General features: G+C 35.6%; 1 protein-coding gene across 1 annotated transcript in view; it reads left to right on the forward strand.

The window, feature by feature from the left end:
* PDE1A (phosphodiesterase 1A) overlaps nucleotides 1-20,832 on the forward strand; it is a 151,518-nt gene that overhangs the window by 111,952 nt on the left and 18,734 nt on the right. Inside the window, 7 exon segments of the mRNA XM_027636943.1 lie at nucleotides 3,078-3,178; nucleotides 5,651-5,776; nucleotides 11,787-11,888; nucleotides 12,008-12,128; nucleotides 15,913-15,994; nucleotides 17,289-17,409; nucleotides 19,461-19,645. Of these exon segments, the coding sequence (XP_027492744.1) occupies nucleotides 3,078-3,178; nucleotides 5,651-5,776; nucleotides 11,787-11,888; nucleotides 12,008-12,128; nucleotides 15,913-15,994; nucleotides 17,289-17,409; nucleotides 19,461-19,645 (838 nt within the window).

A 20,832-nucleotide genomic window follows, 5' to 3' on the forward strand; every position in this document is an offset into this window, starting at 1 on the left:
GCTGTAAAACCTCATTAATGCTGCAAAACCGCTACAAGATATTTCTATAAAATTAGGCCAGTTTTAATTTACATTTTAATTGCCAAATTATGATACTGAATTGCAATTAAAATGCCAATCCCCATGGCAGGGGGGATTGGAATTTCCAACCCTAACCATTCTATGACTCTATGATTCTATGATAAAATTAGGACAACACTTAGTCAAGAGTGCCTTCTAACAGATGTAGCTTGCCAGGCAGAGGGAACATTTATGGAACTTGGTGTTTGAAAGAGGGCCTAGCGATTCTGCAACTTGCAAAGTATTTCTGTCCCAAATATCTCTTGCAATTTGAGAATGCATCAGTATCATGAGAATGTTCTATTTAAGTTTTTTTTTCCCTGTTGCCTGGTTTACTCTCCAGAACCCTACTCATTAACAATTTGAAATTTGCTTCTCAAGCTGATAATTTTCAGAGCATGTCCATTCTGCATCTCTTTTAACTCTGCTGTATTTCTGGCAAATACCTGGGCTGGAGTCAATTTGATGCAATTCTAGATCAAATTCCAATGGTGTTTGTCTTTTTGTTTGTTTGTTTGTTTGTTGGTTTGGTTTGGTTTTTTTAGGTTAGTGTGCAATTTGAAGTTAATTGGCTTTTATTGTATCAGGAACTCATACTGACTCCAAAAACTTGCAAAGATTTGCTGTCTTCTTTGTTCATTTCCAAAAGACATACTCAAGCAAATGTTTCAAAAAACTGGGTTTTAGAAAATCTGTTTCACAATTCATGTTGTTGAGGTCATGTGTTTTGTATTTTTATAGGCAACTGGAAAACAGCCGTATTTCAGCAACTGCCAAAAAATTTGGCTGGTCAGAGTTTATGCTTCTCCACGAGCCCTTAGAAAGATTCCGGTGAAGAATAACAGATATTCAGAGTCATAGTTAAAGAAATAAAATTATCATTATATTTTTCAAAAGTTGCTGTCTATCTTAAGAAATAAGATCCAACTACCTCAGATCAACGTGCTAGAAAGCTAGATATCACAGATGGCACAGAGTTTATTAACCTTCCCAAGGGATTAAATCCCAGATGATATGACTGAAATGTATAACTCAAGGTTGCATTTATGAAGTTTTCATCTTTATAAAGATTTAAGAATCCAAGTCCCAGGGAATACATCTCGTAAAGAACTTTTGAGTCATCGATCATCTTCCCACCATCCCTTTTCTCCTCCCACATACCTGTATTGCTCAAAGTAAAGAAGCTTACTGTCAATAAGTGAATTTTGAGACTCCATTTCTTACTCAGTTTTTAATCCATTGTTGTAAAAAAATTAGTTTCAAACAGAGCTGAGTTGAAATGTATCTATTTACTTATAAGGAATTTATGACACTGGAAAACAGTTCTCAATAGAAGAGATATTTTACATTAGGCATTACACCTGCATGTCATAGTATCTTTTGAGAGGGAACAGGTTTCAGCTCTTCACAGTCTTGCAGACTTCCAGATACCTGTTTTTGCCTCTCCGTTTGAGAAAAACACTTGTTAACTGTCTCTCTAAGAGCTTTTTCCTACTTCCTTAGAAATGCTTCAGCTAAAATACTCTGATTCTCTGATTTGAATACTGATCTCAATTTTGACTGTACATCTTGTGTCTCTAGTGTACTTGCTCTCATATGCTACTGTATGAAGTCTCTGTGTCGCCCATAGATATATTGTTTGTAAGGAATGTTCTTCTACTTGTAAATGCATTGTGTAGCAACTATTTTGGTTGCTGGAAAAGCTGACCTTAAAAAGACATCAAAAAGAAAAAGTTTGTGTTTAGTTACTAATAATTTCTGTGTTTCTATTCTATTTGGTATGTTGAAAATATTGTGAAAGCCAGGACTGGTCATGGCCTGGTTTCTTCTGACACACAATACTATGAAGGTCATCGTTTCCATTTTTAGAACTGCTTACAGTACATTCTCTTTACTGTGTTGTGACCTTTTAAAATCTGTACTGCTTCACCAACAGGCAGTACTTGTTCCTCAGCAGTCTTATTTTGTTGCTGAATGGCCTATTTTATTATTCTCAAATTACTTATGAATCTTGACGATTCCCTTTCTTCTTCTTCGAAAGAAGTGCTACTATTAGCAACTTTTACTACATCTGGCAGCTTATATATCTCATATCCATTCATACACACATATGTGCATGTTCGGGTGCATACACTTGAGATCATTCTTTGATCCTTTAGAACAGAAGCTTACTTTTATGCCAAAAACATCTGAAATATATTCTGGCATTTGACTTAATCAGTCCTGTGACTGTGGGGGTTAATTATCATATGAGTTTTCTGCCCCCATTTTTAGATGGAGTAAATTTTATCCTCAAGGATGATTTATCATTCAAGAAATAGAAATTGAAAGAAGATAATAGAGGTTATTTTACAAACTGAGTGATACAGAACAGCCTCAGTGAGCAAGTTATAAAAGGACACAAAACTCCAGCGTCTGCATTATTTTTTATACATGACCTGTATTACCTTTTGTTCTGTGTAATTGTATGCACCCTTTTTTTTAATCAGTACAAACTATGATAAAATTTAGAACAGAAAAGTCTCCCATGGGCCTAATTTTAGTACCATGTACACTGACAAAATATAGTTAATGCTGATGTTGTATGTTGAATTTTTATGAACTGTATATATAGTTTACTAAAAGATAAATTATAACCTTAACTTCATATCAAGCTTTTAGATTAATATAGCATAATTTGGCAAGTGTCATGTGTGGGATAACAGATTGGATACTGATAGCAGTTGCAAAGTACACCATATAATTCTCTTGATAACTTCTTATATTTTCAGCTGCCAATATTTACTTTGCTAGTGACCAAATGGATGTTAACTTGGTCTCAGAGAAATCATAACAAGTACAAGGACTTATTTTACTGTATAATACTGAAGTGTTATGGATATATAGTTGCCTGGAATAAGACAAGTGGAAAATTTATTTAAGTTAAAGGTAGTGCAAAACATTTTCAGTACTGTACTGTTTAATCTGAGTTAGACTGTTACAGTAAATGTGATTAGGATTTGTTTTTCACTTACCAGCACTGGCTCACAGAACTGGAAATTTTAGCAATGATCTTTGCAGCTGCCGTCCATGATTATGAACATACTGGGACCACAAACAATTTTCATATTCAGACAAGGTAAGCAAAGTGATCTCTTAAGAGTCATATCTGGAGTTCACTGTTCATTGGTCTGAACTGTTTCATATCTCTTACTAATAAGTAGCAGGAAGTAACCAGGTCATGCCTGATTTTACAAATTGCTTCCTCGACCTCTGTACAGTTAATGGGACCATTCACATGGACAGACAGTGTGGAAAAGTAAGGAGATAGCTCCATAACGTTTGAAATCATTCTATTTTGGAGCTGATATGTCAAGAGAAATTTCAAAAATATTCGGAACATGGACTTGAAAACTCCTCACCCCTCTATTTGTTCACTTAAATTCTGATATTTCTGAGTCAAAAATTTCTTCTACTGTTTCCCCATAAAAATACTACCTCTCTTTCAGCATGTGCCTAGATATACTTCAGGAGCTACATTTTGTTTCATTTTGTGTATTAAACTTTCAAGGTCCTGGTGCAGAGGGAGAAACCTTCAATTACAGCTTTAGAAATACCTACCATGAGCCCTCTTCTAGCATGTTTTGACAGCATCTGCAGTAGGCATGAAAAAGAAATCTAGAGAGGAATCCAGTTTGAAGGTTAGGCTAGCTGTGTTCTCATGTAGGTGCAGCATATCATTCTAGTTGCTGGTCCTGTACAACAGTATATATCTCTTCCCATTAAAATATTTTCAACTTACTGAAGGAAAATCCCTGACCAATATATTACTGAGTGATAAATGGTACACCTGATACTTAACCTAATTCAAAGCATCTTATTTTTCTCTTACACTAGGCTATAGTTTGATTTTAGTGTCCTCAGTTGAGGAGTTTGCTTTAGCTGGTCTTAAAAATATAAACTCAGCATCACACTGGCATATTCTAATAAAACAGCTCAGTGCTAGAAAAATAAATACTTTGAGAGGAAGCATCCTCACACTCACCAATATGGATAAAGTGCCCAAAGGTAACATTGAAATTAAATCTGTAACATACTTGTGCTCCAAGATGTGCCCTTCAATAATGAACAAATTCTAGATTTGCAGCTGAAATAAGGATGCAATTCTTTTCTCTCTCAGCACAATCTGGCTAAAAATAAACCACTTTGTAGTTCCAAGTTTATATTACTTTTCTATTTTTGTCCTTAATATTTTCCTCTGCAGTATTGCAAGAGTGGAAAATTAATTAAGCTGTTAGCCTTTGAATTTTACTTGCAAACAGGTATTCATTTTGTAATGTAACTCATTCTCTCTTAGTGTAAGTTGGCCCTGATGTGGCATCCCAGGGCTGTAACTCCAAGCTTCTGAGAAAAGTTGATGGAATTGCTGCCATAATCATAGCAAATCTTAGCACCTCTTAAACCTATCCATAAGTAGCTATGTCCATCAAAGTGTGCTTCTTAAACATATGTGATTGGCATAATACAGGTTTTCCCACAATTTCAGTTGGATTATGGATGTAAACATATTGAGTTTTAGCAGGTTATGGTTCATTCCCTCTAAATAAAGTTTCCAATCCTATTTTAATTCTTTAGATACCTTAGTACCATATATGACAATATATACTATTGCTCAACAGGACAAGAGGTTCAGTATAACTTATTTATGTCAGAGGGAGCTGCACTGCTAAATCATCACACCTTTCTTCTAGTACAGACTTTTCAGTTGACCAAGTTGAAATATTCAGTAATAGTTTTATCAGAAGGGAAGTGTAGCAAAGAGGAGAGACCTGAGGTTGCTTAGCAGGTCAGGTCAGGTTTGGGGGAAATAAATTCACCAAGAATTAAGTACGATAAATCCACACTGCATCAAAATTTGTGAAAATTTCAATGTAATTTTGGAATTGTATGTTAGTCTTTAGTTAAGAGGGAAAGGATACTGTCAAGTGTGCTGTCATTATGGTATGTGTCTTTCTTTAGGAAGCATTTGAATGCAATCAAATTTCAGCTCAAGGTTTGACTGTGTTTCTGACAAAAGACTGTGTATGTTTAAAACATATGAAATTGAAGCTTTTTAATATTTTTTTCTTTACAACTCCCTCTGATAATGAGCAACATGGGCCAAAGCGCATCTCTCAAAACAAGGGTAGTAACTTCTTAACACCCGTGCTGTTGGTGAAGACGTATTTTAAATGGTTGTATTGCCAAAGTTTACTCTTGGGTAGCCTAACTGGATCATTTCTGTTGTTCTGTGGTCCTATCTACAGTCAAGAAGCTCAAAGGTCTCACAAATTTTTGTCACACTTAGATCATATAAATAAAACATCACACATTTAAAACGATGACTTTCCCACAAATAGTATATACAATGGTATAATGACAATTTTTTATGCATCTAAGATGGAAAATTTATCAGTATTCGATACAGTAGGAACAAATAAACATAGTTTGATATATGTGTGTATACATATATAGTCAATAATTCTCATAGAGAATACATAGGCCTATCTTTCACAGTGCCATCCATCATTAGGACACTATTACCAAATTTACCTTTTTTTTTCAACACTAGGTCAGATGTTGCTATATTGTACAATGATCGTTCTGTTCTTGAAAATCATCATGTAAGTGCTGCTTATAGACTCATGCAAGAAGAAGAGATGAATATCCTGGGTAATTTAAACAAAGATGACTGGAGGTAAGACTTACAGTGACATTCAAACATAATTCCAGTATTTATAAATAATAAAAACCACCAAGCCTTCCCCGTGGAGTCTATTTTAAGAGTTCAAATTACAGGAAATGACATTGTCACTGAAAAGAGTAATGGATATTTAGAGCCTAGGGAAGGCTGCTGCAGTACTAAGAAATATTGTTTGGGAGACTCCAAACAAAATCAAGTTTTCCAAGTGAGATTGTGCATTTATGAGACACAGTGTTGGACTGTGTGGACAGTGTCTCAGGTGAGATAGATCTTCAGGAAAACCACAATGCTGCTCTGGAGCTGGGTTACCTTTGTCTAACAGTGGGTTAAAACCACAGTGCAGAGTCACACTACTGCCAGCTTGAGCACTATTGCCCCTGGGATTTCACCGTAGTCACATCTTGGTTAAGCAGTAAAAAATTAATTATGTGGGGAGTCCAGAAATAATAAGGTAAAGGCCCAGAAGTGCTACAGAAAGCTCTTCTTTTTATTCTTAATTTTAGTGTAATTCCTGAAGAAAATTTGCCCAGCTGAAAGAGTAAGGATCATAATTGATATGTCACAAATACTAAGACATGTAAGGCTAAAACGAACAAGTGTTAGACTAAGACTTTCCCATTATTCAGAAGGACATGTTATCTTTGTATATCATTGTTTGATACATATAACATTTAAAATATAAGTCTTCTGTGTGTTTCTGTAAACATAGCTATTATTCAGGGATCCTAAAAAAACCTTTCACAGGTGGACTGTGAAGCCAGAGAGATGTTCTGCTTCCAGGAAGTCTTCTGCTGTGAATGATGCTACCATGAATAACAAAGCTATACTCTACTTAATTTATATTTTCATGAAGCCATACATTTATGAGGGAATGTCAGATCAAATTTTGTTGTGCTGTATATTTACAGATGAAGGACTGTTTTACAGGGTAGATTTACATGATTTTACTTATCTAAAGTAAAATGTGATGAGAACACCCCTAAGTAAAGCATTTATTGAGTGTAAGTCTTCTGGCCCTTTTGGTTTTCAATTAATTCTTTTTCTGTACCTGTTTCTAAAACGCAATATTAAAAGTATTGTTAATTTTTTTATTTAATACAAAGTGAGAGAGGGAGCATACAGGTTTTTATTCTTTTAAAAAAATTATTCTCAGAGGATACTCATTTGGATTTAGTTATCAGAACTTTTGTGCTGTAAATTTACTTCTGGAGAAATACCTCCAGAAGTAAATTGTAAACTTCAGCAAAAACTGTCTATACACCTAGATTTTCATTGCCAACATGAGCCAGCCTTGTTCTTCTAAAACTATTTTGGGCCTGATAATTTTTGGGCTGATAGATCTATGTGACCACATTTTTACTTGTCCTAACTATTGAGTGTGGAGAAAGTCATTGTGCCAGTAGACAGCCATCAAAGGCTGGTATTCTGTCTTTTAAAACCATCATTTTAGAGAGAAAATTATTTTAAAATCTTCAGACTTGTTACCTTGAGTATTTTTTTTGAAGTGGTGTTGTTTCATATTGTGGCCTACCAGACAGGACACGATTCCTTCAGGTAGAAAGGACCAGGTCTTCTTCAGTTGAACTTCAGTTCAAGATTGTGCCAAGGATAGCTTAGAAACACTTATGTGCATCCCTAGTCCTGACTTCTTTGTCACTGGAGGCCACCATAAATTATTATAGTTTGGGAATCTGTGAAGTAACCTACACTGACTCCAGCCGACAGAAATCTGGCTGCCAGCTAGTAGAGTTTATCCCAGTCATTCCCATTTGTTATATCACTGAGAAAAAGAGTAATAGGCTGGAAACAAAATATTTGCCAATGGAAAGAGGAGCCTGCGGTTTCCAGGTGTGTGGTGTTTATACATACTGCTCAGGTGGACAGCAAACAGAATAAAGGGGAAATGTGATAGGCTCTCTCCACTTTGTGAAGCACACTCTTCTCTGCGTAGATTGTTTGGTCTGGGTTTCCCATAGTTGTTTTCCCAGTTCAGTTATGAACCATTTTGTCTAACTTTTGTTGCATTTCATTTCTCTGTGGTTTTTGAACCTGTGATAAACTGCCATGTTCTTTTAGATGTTACTTGATAGCACATTGGCTCTGTTTACAGCTGCTTTTCTCCCATAGTCTTCTCCCACTATAACCCAATTGTGTTTTTCTGGAGGATCTTATTTTAATTTTGCAAATTTTATTTTTATAGAGTGGCCACACAGATCCTATTATATGCAGCCAGTTTGAAGTTGGTGAGATATGGCGACCAGAGAAACTAGAATTTATCATCTCTTTTTGGGCCTATTCAGTACAACTTAGAAGAGACCTATTAATTGACTAATAAGCTCAAGCAACTAAATCAGAACGCTCAGTTCTGTGTTTTGTCACTTGGCTAAGCAATTACAGTCTGTGCTTTCAAGCAAATAGTAAATTCCAAAATGCCAGTCTGTGCCAACCTGCACAACCTGTTCACGTCTGAGACTTCAATTTAGAGCGGCAGTCATGGAAATTATAGTTTCATGGTATTCATTTCTAATATCCAGAAATTCCTGTAACCCTGTCATGAGATGCAGTTGTTCATTGATGCAGTGATGGATCTGTTAGCCACTTAACAGAAGCTCTTCAATTTTGTAATTACTACTGTAGTGAGCTTTTTGGATCTATACTGAAATTCGTGCTGTTAAACTAACAGTTTTGAAGTTTGCACTGCATCAAGTTGGCAGTAAATTGAAATGATAATTTGTTCAACTTTTTAATGTACTTCCTGGCACTGATTAATTTCTCTTCTACTGTCGTATCTATTTTCTTAGGTGCAAGGATTTAATTTTTAAAAAATTTAACACTGCTGACTATTTAAATGGAGATTCTGCTAATTATTTCAGCAAGATGAAGCAAAATGACAGAGAATGACTTTATAGTATTACATTTCTCTTCTGCATGTTAACTTTAAGAAGATAAATGTACTAATAAACTGACAACTTTAATTAAGTTTAAAACATAGGCTTTGGGTCTGAGCAGGGAAACACTGCCAGCATTCTGAGGATGATGTCCTTCGTGGATAATGCATGTGACGTTCATAGTAATTTCTCAGTCTTTTCTCAGCTCTGAAAATATGTCCTAATCATTGATATTGTCTTGTTTCTCTCACTTAGTGCCCCTAAAAAACTAAAGAGGGATACTTGTTTGTCTCCCTTTCTCCTTTGATTTACCAGACTTCTAGTGTCCTAGCACCACATGCGTTAATGTCAACAGTTATAGGTGGTGAGGCAGTATTAATGTCTCAAACCATTCCAGTCAGAAGGCATACAATGACACAAAAAAGACTAATAAAACAATATATATTATATGTAATGCACAAAGAATAGCATTTCTTTCACAAATTCCCTTGGGATTCTTCTGTGTGAGGATTCCTGTAACTTGAAGACGAACCTTATGTCTTCAGTTCCCAATTTGCTTTTGCTCATCTTAGTCTGTTTCTGTATTTTTTTTATTAGTTTCCAGCTGACTAAATGTCTTCATCATGGACATTTGTCCAGGTAAAGCTGGTTTCTGTTTATAGGTTAAGTATTTTTCCAAGAAATTCATGAGCCACTCCTAGTTTTTTCATTACAGCATTGTTCATGTAATTTTTTCACTTAGTCTTATATCTATGTCTTTTTACAGTATCCTATCCATAGGACTTATGGCTATAGGAAGGTTAAGATAGTGTGACAGCACAGGACATGACAATTTGCTTAAGTAAAGCAGAGATGGTATACTCAAAACCAGTAATCTTCAGATTTGAGGCACAAAAAAACTTTCTGTGCTATACATGAATACTATTACCACTTCCCTTCATAGTAAGACAATATCTGCATATCTTTTTGCCAAGATAGCAGGAGCAATGCTGACTATATTACTCTGATGCTTGTAGCTCTTGACTACCTGATGATCATGGGGAGAGATTTCTGTCCTATAAGACCAGCTCAGGTCTCCTTCAATATGGAAGTTGAGACAGTCTTTTTTACCCTGGGAAGCAATTTGGTAATGGTATGAATCCAAGAGTAATCTCCTGTGCAATGCTAGTAGATAAAGCATTTTCAGCTCTAGTAGAATTTTATTTAACATTTTCCAGTCAGGCCTCAATTTTCTGTCTCTCTAATTATGATGGATGTGGGTGCAGGCAGGAAAAAATTGCAAGTGGACAGTCTCTCCTTTGCTGTTAAGCAGCTTTTTAGTGGCCTAAAGTCTTCATAAGTGCGTGAGAGGGCAGTGCTACATTATTTGATCCTTATTCAGGTGATGGAGGTAAGAATTAGGGTTTTTCCACTGCCATGACTATATGAGTAAACTGAAAACAGTGTTTTACTTCTCTGTGTGTCTTGCGTAGTAGGAATGAGGTGTTTTGTGAGTAGGTGTGAACTTATTTCTGATCACTGTTTGAAAGTTCAGACATTTAAAGTTCCTAGGAAAATCTCCCATAGAAAGGAGAAGTGATAATTATTTCAGTCTTACAAACAACGGGGTTTAATAATGCAGAGCCATCAGTTTTCATGTAGTGTTAGCAGGGTTTTGTTTGTTTTGATTTTTTTTGTTTGGTTTTGTTTTTATGGGTGTTTTTTTGGGTTTTTTTTTGGTTTTTTAATGGGTTTGACTGTGTTTGAAAGGTACAGTTTCAAAGCAACGTGGAGGAGGAGCAGCTGAGATGCAAAATTATTATGAGGTCAGATAAGGTAGGGCATTTTCTAAACACGAGTTGCTATGGCTGCATATTGTTGAATAGAAGCGAGAGGATTGAGTCTTTATCCAGTTACATCAAAGCAAATCAGGGATAAATACATAATGAGGAATATCTGCTTAAATATGTAATTAATTTGGCTTGAAAGCAGTCTTGATAGTCTTTATAACAAAGTATTGTAACAACCCTAAAGAAAACTGCAAATTACCTCCTTGGAACATAGTCCTTTGAAAAAACTGCATGTTAAGTATATCAAAGATATGAATTCAATATAAAAAGTCAGTGAAAATTACTAAAATGGGATTTTACTGTTGTAATTGATACTTGGACATCCTTAAGATTGGGGGTGTATTCATGAAGGTATATGCTACATAATCAAAGTTTTAATGTGGTGAATTGTTCCCCACATATGTACAAGGAATACTTGCACGTGAGTCCTTCTAGGCCATTAAAAAGTATGCAAATATAGACCCAGTGGACTCCTGCATGGTCTATATATAATCCTTCTACATCAAGGAAACTGAATTTTCAAAGTCAGTAATTATTATTGACAAAATTAATTCATTTTAATTTAATATGCAATCAGAATTGATACACTTTCTTACATTATTCATGATTCATAGTTTACTGGTTTCATGGTCATTTAATAGACAGCTGATGGACAAGCCAACTCTGACCATAATACCAAGATAGAGACAAATTATAAATCCTGAACTTGTTCTGAACCATTAAATAGGCATTACAGTATTTTTGAGAGGAAAGGTAGTTTGTTGTAATGATCTTATAGTGATATAATATTGATAATGTTTCAAATGTAATACCTCTTGCTCTTCTGAGTGTTTCCACAGCCTTCTTCCTAGGTTTAGTGTGACACACACTCTTCATTAATATAAGGGCAGTAATAAAAGACACAAATGTATCCTCTTGTGTGGTGGTAAGCCAGAGACCAAGTGGTTTTTTGAATACTCTACTGCTGGACAAAATAAGGAAAGACTTATAATGGGTGAGAGAACTGCATGTAATATTAGGTTATGCACTAGCAAATAGGATTTACAAAACAGTGTGACTCTGAAATAATGATTGAGGAGTACATTTTCTGAGGTACATTGCTTTCACAGAATCCCTTTAGGATACAATGTTCAAGTTGTTAATAATTTATTTAAATGCTTTTTAAAACATAATAAACCCCGTGATGTTGTTTTGAAAGTTATAAATTAACAAGTGCCGCTTAAACAAATGTACCGTATGTAGAATAAATGAATTTTAATCAGTCATTTTGCTTTTAATTATTCTTAGGGAGTTGCGTAGCTTGGTCATTGAGATGGTCTTGTCTACAGATATGTCAGGTCACTTTCAACAAATTAAAACGATGCGACATACTCTACAGCAGACACAGGGGTAGGTTATTTTGCATTCTCTTCATTGTCTGTAGTCTTTCAATGAGCTCATATACAAGAAAAGAATTTAAACAGTTGCTTTTGTTTTGAGATAATTGGAACATGTCCTTGAATTGACAGGGTAGACAAAGCCAAAGCCATGTCTTTGATTCTACATGCAGCAGACATAAGCCATCCAGCAAAATCCTGGGAACTGCACTACCGGTGGACCATGGCCCTGATGGAAGAATTTTTTCGACAGGTGCCATTTTTAAAATTCTTTAATAAATCTAGTTCAAGAAGCAATGGTTATGCAACTAAATATTTCCATAAGTCTACCAGTAAGGTTGCTGTTGGTTGTGATTGACAAGCATAGACAGTAGCATATATTCTTTACTTTTCATACAAACCAGTGACATTAATTCAACTTTTGTGTGTGTGAATAAGATGAAATGGTTATAGCTTTATATCTATTTCAGCTGATATCAGAATTCTGAGTGTTGTAGTGGGTTTTTTTCTTTCAAGTATAATCTAACTTGTCAAGCTGTTTACATTCTGTAACAGAGATTTATATATGCTTTGTGTTAAAAAAAAGCACCAGCAGGGTAGGATAAGGGAAAATAGGAAGAATTGATGTTCAGAGAAGGCAAAAAGTTGTCTCCATTTCACATTTCTTTTCCTTGCTAGTATTTTTTTCCTTCCTAGTATTTGACATCCATATGCCACACAGATGTGAAGGTGCTGCTTTCATAATAACCTGGTCTAAAACCAGAGGTTAGACAGTACCATCCTGTTAACACTGTGGTCATACATCCTAAACCAAAAATGGAGACACAACTTTGTGAAAGTCTTTTCATTTCTGTGAGGTACTGGATTCAAAGAGAAAACCCAGTAGATGTTGGTGTCACTGCTGTAATTTTTTTACTCCCCTCAGCAGGTGAAAACAAACATATCTCCCTGTAACCAATATTTGCGACCATGCACATTGTCAACATAACAGTTACTGAAGTATAATTGATAGTAAAAATCCAGTTTAGGTGTTACACAGTTTCTGTAGTTATGCACAGGTTTTAAAAATGGTTAATACAGATAAGGGAACAGTGTGTATCTTGCTCAGCTTGATTGTCTTAATTGTGCTATATGATGACATTTTCAAATCAGGTAGGTCACACTAGAAAAAAGAACCAGAGAATAAAAAGACAGTGTGTTAAACCATGAGTTTATTAGGCCCATCTACCCTATAAGGTTCTTGCTCAGTTCATGGAGATTCTTTACACAAGTTCTCAACAGGGAGCATCAGGGCATCCTTGACTCTGGGCTTTGCACTGGGGAAGCAGACTGGAGAGCTGGTTCCTGACTCTAAATAATGAATGGACTGAGTTTTGTGGAAATAATGAGTAGAGTCATGAGTTTGTGTTTGCTTTTGTAAATGGAAATTATGAGGATTTCGAACTTGAGAGCAAAAAGGAGGAGCAGATTACCCCAGAAAAAAAGATCATAAAATGACCAACTGTAAAAACATTTTAGACATAGAGAGACAGACTAGACAGAGCCCATGGGGCAGTGAAGCAGTGTGTCCAGTTAAGTGGAGGTAGCATTAGCAGTAAACAGCAGTAAACACTGGTCATTGAATGCATAGGATCAGCTAATGTTTTAGTTAATCTTTTATCCATTCATTAGAAGTAACTGGTTCCCAAATAAGCTGCTAAAAGACTTGAGAAGGCATTTAACAATAGAACATGCAACCATGTATGTATGCCTGCAACTCAGCAGTAAAATATGAAAGTCTTCTAGGCTGCAGAGGAGCATACAAAAAACTGAATCACTCTTTATATGTACTGTTAAGAACAGTGTGTGAGGAGTAGGTCCAACACTTTTAAAGTGTCATGAAGCAACTGTACATATATAAATGCACTGAGCAGTGCAGGAGCAGTAGGTGCACGTTCCTAGATGCAGTGGCTTGTTGTGCAGCCTCTGGTCTGTTGATCTGAGCCTCTGTGACAGAAATCTCTGGAATTTCCAAATGTGTGTCAGCCAAGGTAAAGTAGTCCAAATGTATATAAAACCCACTGATTCCTTCATTTCTTTAAAACTAGTATTCAACTACTTCTACTGCCTTATAGGAAAAACAGGAGAGTCTGAAACAGCTGATACAAATCCAGTGCTTTCATAGACAGCTTTTAAAACACTGACCATCAGCAAAAAATGAACATTCGCATTGATAAAAACTTTGTTAAATACAGCTAATGGTTAAAATATGTGCCATTGTTAACTTCAGGAAAAAAGCTGAACAACACTTCAAGTTTAAGCAACAACTACAGAAACTGTGTTATAATGCCAAGGAAAGTCTGAGTTACTTGTTTAAAATAGAAATACAGCCACCCATCTCAGACCCTTAAAAGTAAAGAAATATATAGTTCAAGTAAAAAAAAAAAATCACAGCTCCTGTAGCATTCTTCTCTCAGTCTGATTAGATCCAAAACCACTAAAAGAGAGTTAAAAGTGAGTTCCGCACCTAGACAAAAAAATTTTTTTACTGTTTTGATCTATATCTTGATTTTAAATCTCTTTAAATTTTAACAATCAATTTAAGGATCAGTTCTGTGTTCATTATTACAATTTACAAGAGACTTGGACTTACATGACATTTAAGTATTAATTACTATTGAATTAATTGCAAAGTAAGTCATAATTGGTGTAAAGAGCTACTTGAAAACGAAAAAATTCAAACTCATTCATCACTAGTGTGAAAATTTCTCTTTTTTAATACCTAGTGAAGGAAAGATCACAAAATCAATATTACTTTAGAAATTCTGTATCCAACAATGACTGAAATTGTGAGACCTAACCCAGTTTGTATTATATTACAATCTGGCTCCTGTATTTACATAGCCGTGCCACTAGCACTTCTAGTAGCAAGGGTTCATGTGTTCTTCCATGCTCTGATATCAAATTATTAACACTTGTGTGTAAAATTTAATAGCCATAGTAATAAAACTCTCCACTTTCACATGAAATGCAATCTACAAGCTATATCTGTTCCTGTGGCTGAACTGGTTTTATTGGTAATATGGTTCTAAACCTTCCTCAAATATTGTTCAATGATACATGATAAAAAGACAAAGGAAGATCGATACTGCCCCCTTCATCCATCAGTTTCTGATGAGATCTTTGGGAAATGACCTGTTCTTATACTGCTCCCCACTGAATGATCATGAAACAACACTCTCCCTAACAAATGTAACTTGTAAGTTCGTTTTACTTGAAAGACCGTTTTCCTATATCTATAATGGCAGTGTTTCTGGAGACCGGGTTTGTTCAGAAACACAAATTACAACCTCCTTTGGAAGATGTCTCTTCAGGGCTTTTTTTGTGCCACTAGACTTTTTTATGAGCTTTTGTAAAATGGTTGGTCTACTGTGCTGAAAATGGAGACACACCCTCCCATCTGTTAAGATTGTTGCAACAAAAAATACTCTTCTAATGAGTTAAGTGTTGAAATGTTTTCAGAACTAGGTTGTGCAAATCATCTTTGTAGTGAAACTGAACTTATACTTTTTTTATGGCTTCCGCAGCAGAGAGACATGCCTGGTACTAAGTTCAAGTCAGTTCATACCCTTGACCTGAGTAAATCCATTGAAGGAATTTTACATGTTGGATGAACCAGTGTAATAGAAGGAAACATTTAGCATTTGGCACACTATTACAAACATGTTGAACTATGTCCAGGTCCATTACACCTGAGATAGCAGAACTGACCTGTGAATATTGAAGGACTTCATATATGTTAAATTTCATTGGCAGATGCCTTGGTATTGAGGAGAACTTGATTGCAGTAAGTTCCTTTATATGAAAATTGTCAAAAGTAAGTTAGAATTTAGACTACTACTTTTAATGAAAATTGGAAGATTTGTCTGTGACTTGTTTTTATTTAGGAATGTAAGTTAACAGAGTAACTGAATAAATAATAAGAATATTCAGGTTCCTTTGTCTCTCTGTCCCCCTATCAAATATATGCTTGTAATATTAAACACTGTTGTTTGCAGGGAGACAAGGAGGCTGCTTTAGGTCTTCAGTTTTCCCCACTCTGTGACCGCAAGTCCACTTTGGTTGCTCAGTCCCAAATAGGTAACAACAAGTTGTGTTTTTCTTTTTCTTGTGTGTTAGGAGCATCTAAATTCACACGAACGTTTCATATACTGTTCTATCTCTTTTTGAATTTTAATAGTTCAAAATTCCATTATACAGAAGGTATTTTTTCACCTATCTCTTCACGAAATTCCTATGCTCTTACAGCAGAAATCTCCTGATCTCAAAAGAACGTGACGTAATTTCATTATATGTGATGCCAAGGAGGGGTAAGAAAGGGATTAACCAAAGTACTGCACATAAACCTAGCTTCTACTGTACACACTTTAGAGTCTGGTAGATCATGTCCTCAAATTGATTATCAGGAACTTTCAGGTCTGTCTCTACTATAATCTGAAAGCCTGGTACCAGTTTGCAGATGCGTCTCAACTAAAAACTAATTCATATATCAGATCTCTGTACTGCAATTATGCCTGTCAGTGTGTCAGGGTCAAACTACACAGGGTCAAGCCTCCCTGAATTGACAAGGACCACTACATTCTGTCACTCAAGATGTCCTTTATTCCATTTTCCTGGGATTTTAAAGGCAAAATGCTTAAGCATCATACCTACTGCAGGAGAGAAACTGAATTCTAGACTGAATCACTGTTGCTAACCTTTGTGCTGTATTGCATGGTTAGAGTATGAAGACATCTGGAAATCTGTTGCTAGCTCATGTTTTAACATATTTTTTTTCTATTAAGTGCTCAGGAGAGAATAATGCTTCATTCTCTCACTGTGTCATTCCATATCGTGATGAGCACTTTAAAATGTAAAAGACATTGTTCAAAGCTGACATCTCAGAACTGTGGGATAAATGCTGTCTCCTAAGGATATTACTTGTTCTCTTCACTGATTTGACAGAACCCTCCTACACACTGTGAAATAACACTTTACCTCCACAGAATAATAAACAGCAATTTGAAATATTAACTCCTTGGCAAGAAACTCCGAATGGTAAAAGAGACAGCGTGACTTCTAGTGCTCTGGCTCAACAGTAGCTTCCCTTCTATTCAATAATTAATATTCATTTCAAATGGTAGGTGTGTTCTGCAGTGCATAAAATTTACAAGAAAAAGAATGAAAAGCTGTAGTTATTAATATCTAGATATATCTTTACAGCTTTAGGTGTTTTTTGTTTCAGTTGTGCTTTTTTGTTCAAGATTATACTAGTGGCATCTAGTATATTGAATTGGGACTACGGTAAGAAAATCAACCTGATAGCAAGTATTTATTTTTAGATTTGAGACTTGTGGAAATGTAAAATCTGATTTTCTCTCTTTTTCTTCTTTAGGTTTCATTGATTTCATTGTAGAACCAACATTTTCTCTTCTTACGGACTCAATGGAGAAAATTGTTATGCCTCTTATAGAGGAAGCATCAAAATCTGAAAGTCCTGCATTTGGGACCCCCAGGTATGAATACACTACTTAGTTATTGAACTAACTAACATAAGCTCACTTAATAATGTCATTCTCAGAGTTATCTCAATTATTTTAACAGTTGGGAAGGTAACATAAACAGCTGTACAGTATTGCCACCCTGTGGTGCTACACTGTATTTGCAATGTGCTATTACTCCATTCAGTGAATGATTGTGTGCCTAAAAACGCAGAACCACAATAGCGATCAGAATAAACACATATAAAATAAGAAATCGATTTTCTACTTTTTTAATATAATCTTTGCAGTAGATTATTGAAATTCCTGGGTCTCTTGTCTTAAACCATTTTCAGTATCATTTTAATTGACAATACCAAAAGTCATTCTTGTGTTTGGGAGAGACAATAGGAAGTGGAGGTGATGATGAAGGTGGTTTCAGGTTTTTTCTGCTCTTTATTATGTGGCAAGTTACTTTCCCACTTCACCTCTCCATGTTAGTATTATTTCATGTATACACTTGAGACAGAACTGGTGGCACTTATATTCCACTTGAAAGAACTAAATAAGTGAGATGGGAAGGGGGGGTGTTACACATCAAGCTCATGATTTTTCATCATGATAGAAGTTGTATATAAAACAAACTAGCTGTGACAGACAGTGTAATCTGAGTGACTCTGTGCTGAAAGCATTGTTGGATAGTCAGATACTGCCCTTACAAATACTTGCTCTGTTAGCACATTTTTTTTCACTTAAAAACTGTAACTTGAGCTTTCACCCAGGTTATTAATATGATGAATCTGCTGGGCAATTTTTCATTTGCTGGGCATTAGTTAACTTTTAGTAACAAAATGGTGAACCTACCTCTTTATTTTGACTACTAGAAGTAAGTAGAAATTACTAGAAGTAAGTATCTATGACAGTGTTTTTAGTGTTTTGGGAAGCAGTGTTAAACAAAGGTATTATTGATAATAAATTTGCTTACATACTCACTTCTTCACAAATGAGGCATTAGCAGCTGCAAATGATTAGCAGCTCCGTACTTCACTTCTGGTTGATGTTCATGACTGAATCGTAGATCAACAAACACTTATCATCCAGCAAAACTTCCTTGTGTGAAGTGGAGGTTAAAGGGACTTTTAATTAGTATGGAATCAAGAGCCACACTTACGAAGAGAATGGAGAGACTACAGCATGATACAGAAAAGTTTGAGTCAGGACAGTTGCACAAACACTACTGAGTGGACGCCATGAGTGGTGCAGTGGTGCCTGGAAAACGTTAGGATTATAGTCTACTCTTTCCATTCTATCCCATTCAACATCTCTGGAGCACATGGAAATTACAGTTAACTCTTCTTGGGAAGTTCTCACTGAAACTATTTCCTGCTTAATGGAAAACTATTTGTATGCTTATTAACATTTGTCTGTGGCACCAATGAGATAAACTACACAGCATAGTTGAGTAAAAAAAACCTATTATGACATGGTCACCTGTACAAAGGTAGAAATAGGTCTGATTTTTTTAATCCTAAGAAAATAAAGAGCGTTCATTATTTTTTCTCACCTTGACATGTATATGCATATACACACATGAATAATCAATTTGACTTCTACCTTACCTTATGTGTAAAGTAGCTGCAGTTGCTATTGAGTGAATTTTAAAACCACTATACTAAGTCCTGCTTGAAGGAATGTAGCTTGAAGAGGATTTTCAATTCAAGCGAAACTTACCTGTCATGTAGTCTCGTCTCCTCCTTTTTTTAACTGGGTCAAAAATAACAGTCAGATATCTTTCCTATGAACCCCAAAGATACCATTCACTATTCACACAGCTAAGAAGCTGCTCCAAAGTGGCTGCATAAACATTCTTTCAAGAATCGGCTCACAAGTAACGTATTTTCAGCTGTCACATTTTTTTCAACAATTTTCTGGAAAAATGTTGGTAAGACATCTTGTGTTTTAGGCACTCTTTAGTGAAAACTATTATTTCAAGTTAGTTCCTAAGCAACTTGATTCAGATTATCTGTTTGTATATTATTAAAATTGCCTGACTGTGTTCATAATTTGGTTTTTTTTCCCTTGTGCAGTCAAAATAGTTTGGGAGCAGTAAGCAATACTGAAGCACAAAGACGACCTGGTTTTAAAAGCACAGGTGATGGAGGAACTCACGCAGAAAATTCTCTAGCAACTGTAGACCTAAGGAGCTTTAAGGACAACTTGATGAAGATCATTCAAGCAAACAAAGAAAGATGGAAAGAATTAGCAGCAGAAGGTATGATATATTAAGGTGAAATGTTTTTATAGGTTACTCCCTAAGATCTCACCTACTTCCATTTTTTAATTTCATTTAACCCGTAAAAATACATAGTTGTCTTGTATTCATATATTTTATGTCTTAATGTTTGTTTAGATGGTCTTGTTTTGCTCTCTCAGGAGATGTAGGTGGTTAGAGTATGAGAGTAAATCCTATAGCCTGTACAATAAGGCTTTGTGCTGCTCAGCTTATCTGTAGAGATTTGGTTTATAAATGTGCATTCTTGCACATTTAATTGTAACTGATACTGACATCTGCTTTAAATGCCAAAATCAACAATTCAAAGTAGTGTGTGCCACCACATTTCTTTAGAAACGTGAAAGTTGTACTTTGCTATTAGAAATGCTATTTGTTCCCCAATGTATGGAACAAAATTTAGTATTGCAGGCTTCTTTGGACTATGCTGTAGGCAATTATTTAAATGACCCAGTGGATCTAAAGATTTGAGCAATCACTGCATGTATTATGCCCAAACAAGGCAAAAAGGGGTTCTTCATTTGCCAGTAGACAGTTAATAAAGCCAAACCTGCATCAAGCATCTTAGTTCATAAGCCACACCTGAAAGTTTTCTGGAGTTACAGTTATCTAAGTGAAATGTTTTGTGATAATTGTTGAACAGAATTTATAGCTCTGATCCAGGTTAAGTGAATGCCATTTGGGAATATGTTGTCCACAGTCTATGTTGTTTCTGAGTAAGTACCTGGAATATTTCAGCATAACATTTCACTGCTGAGACTGGTCTTGCTGTACATGACCTTATACTGACGGGTGGGAATGATATCCTGGAACCCAGTGCCAGCCTTGTTTTTCATCCCATCATCCCAATCAACATGTTTTTTTTCTCAAAGAGGTGCCAGACAAGACAGAAAAACAGTGCTGAACAGTGATAAAATCTGATTTAGTGCTAAATTGCAAATGAATATTCTCATTAGGAGAATATTAAGAACAAGCTTCCATATATCTATTGTGACAAAGACTTGAGAGTTAGAAGAGGCAACTGAGGAGAAGACTTGACCAATATTGCCCCTTCTTCATGAGTAGCTTCATAAAACCAATTGTCTCCTTTGGTCTTGCCCAACGAATACTGACTGGTCAAAAGGAGAAAACTGCTAATTTACAGTGATCAGTAATGACAGCAGACCATC

The sequence above is a fragment of the Corapipo altera genome, unplaced genomic scaffold (genome assembly GCF_003945725.1).
Source record: "Corapipo altera isolate COAL_440 unplaced genomic scaffold, ASM394572v1 45, whole genome shotgun sequence".
In the NCBI taxonomy this organism is placed as follows: domain Eukaryota; kingdom Metazoa; phylum Chordata; class Aves; order Passeriformes; family Pipridae; genus Corapipo; species Corapipo altera.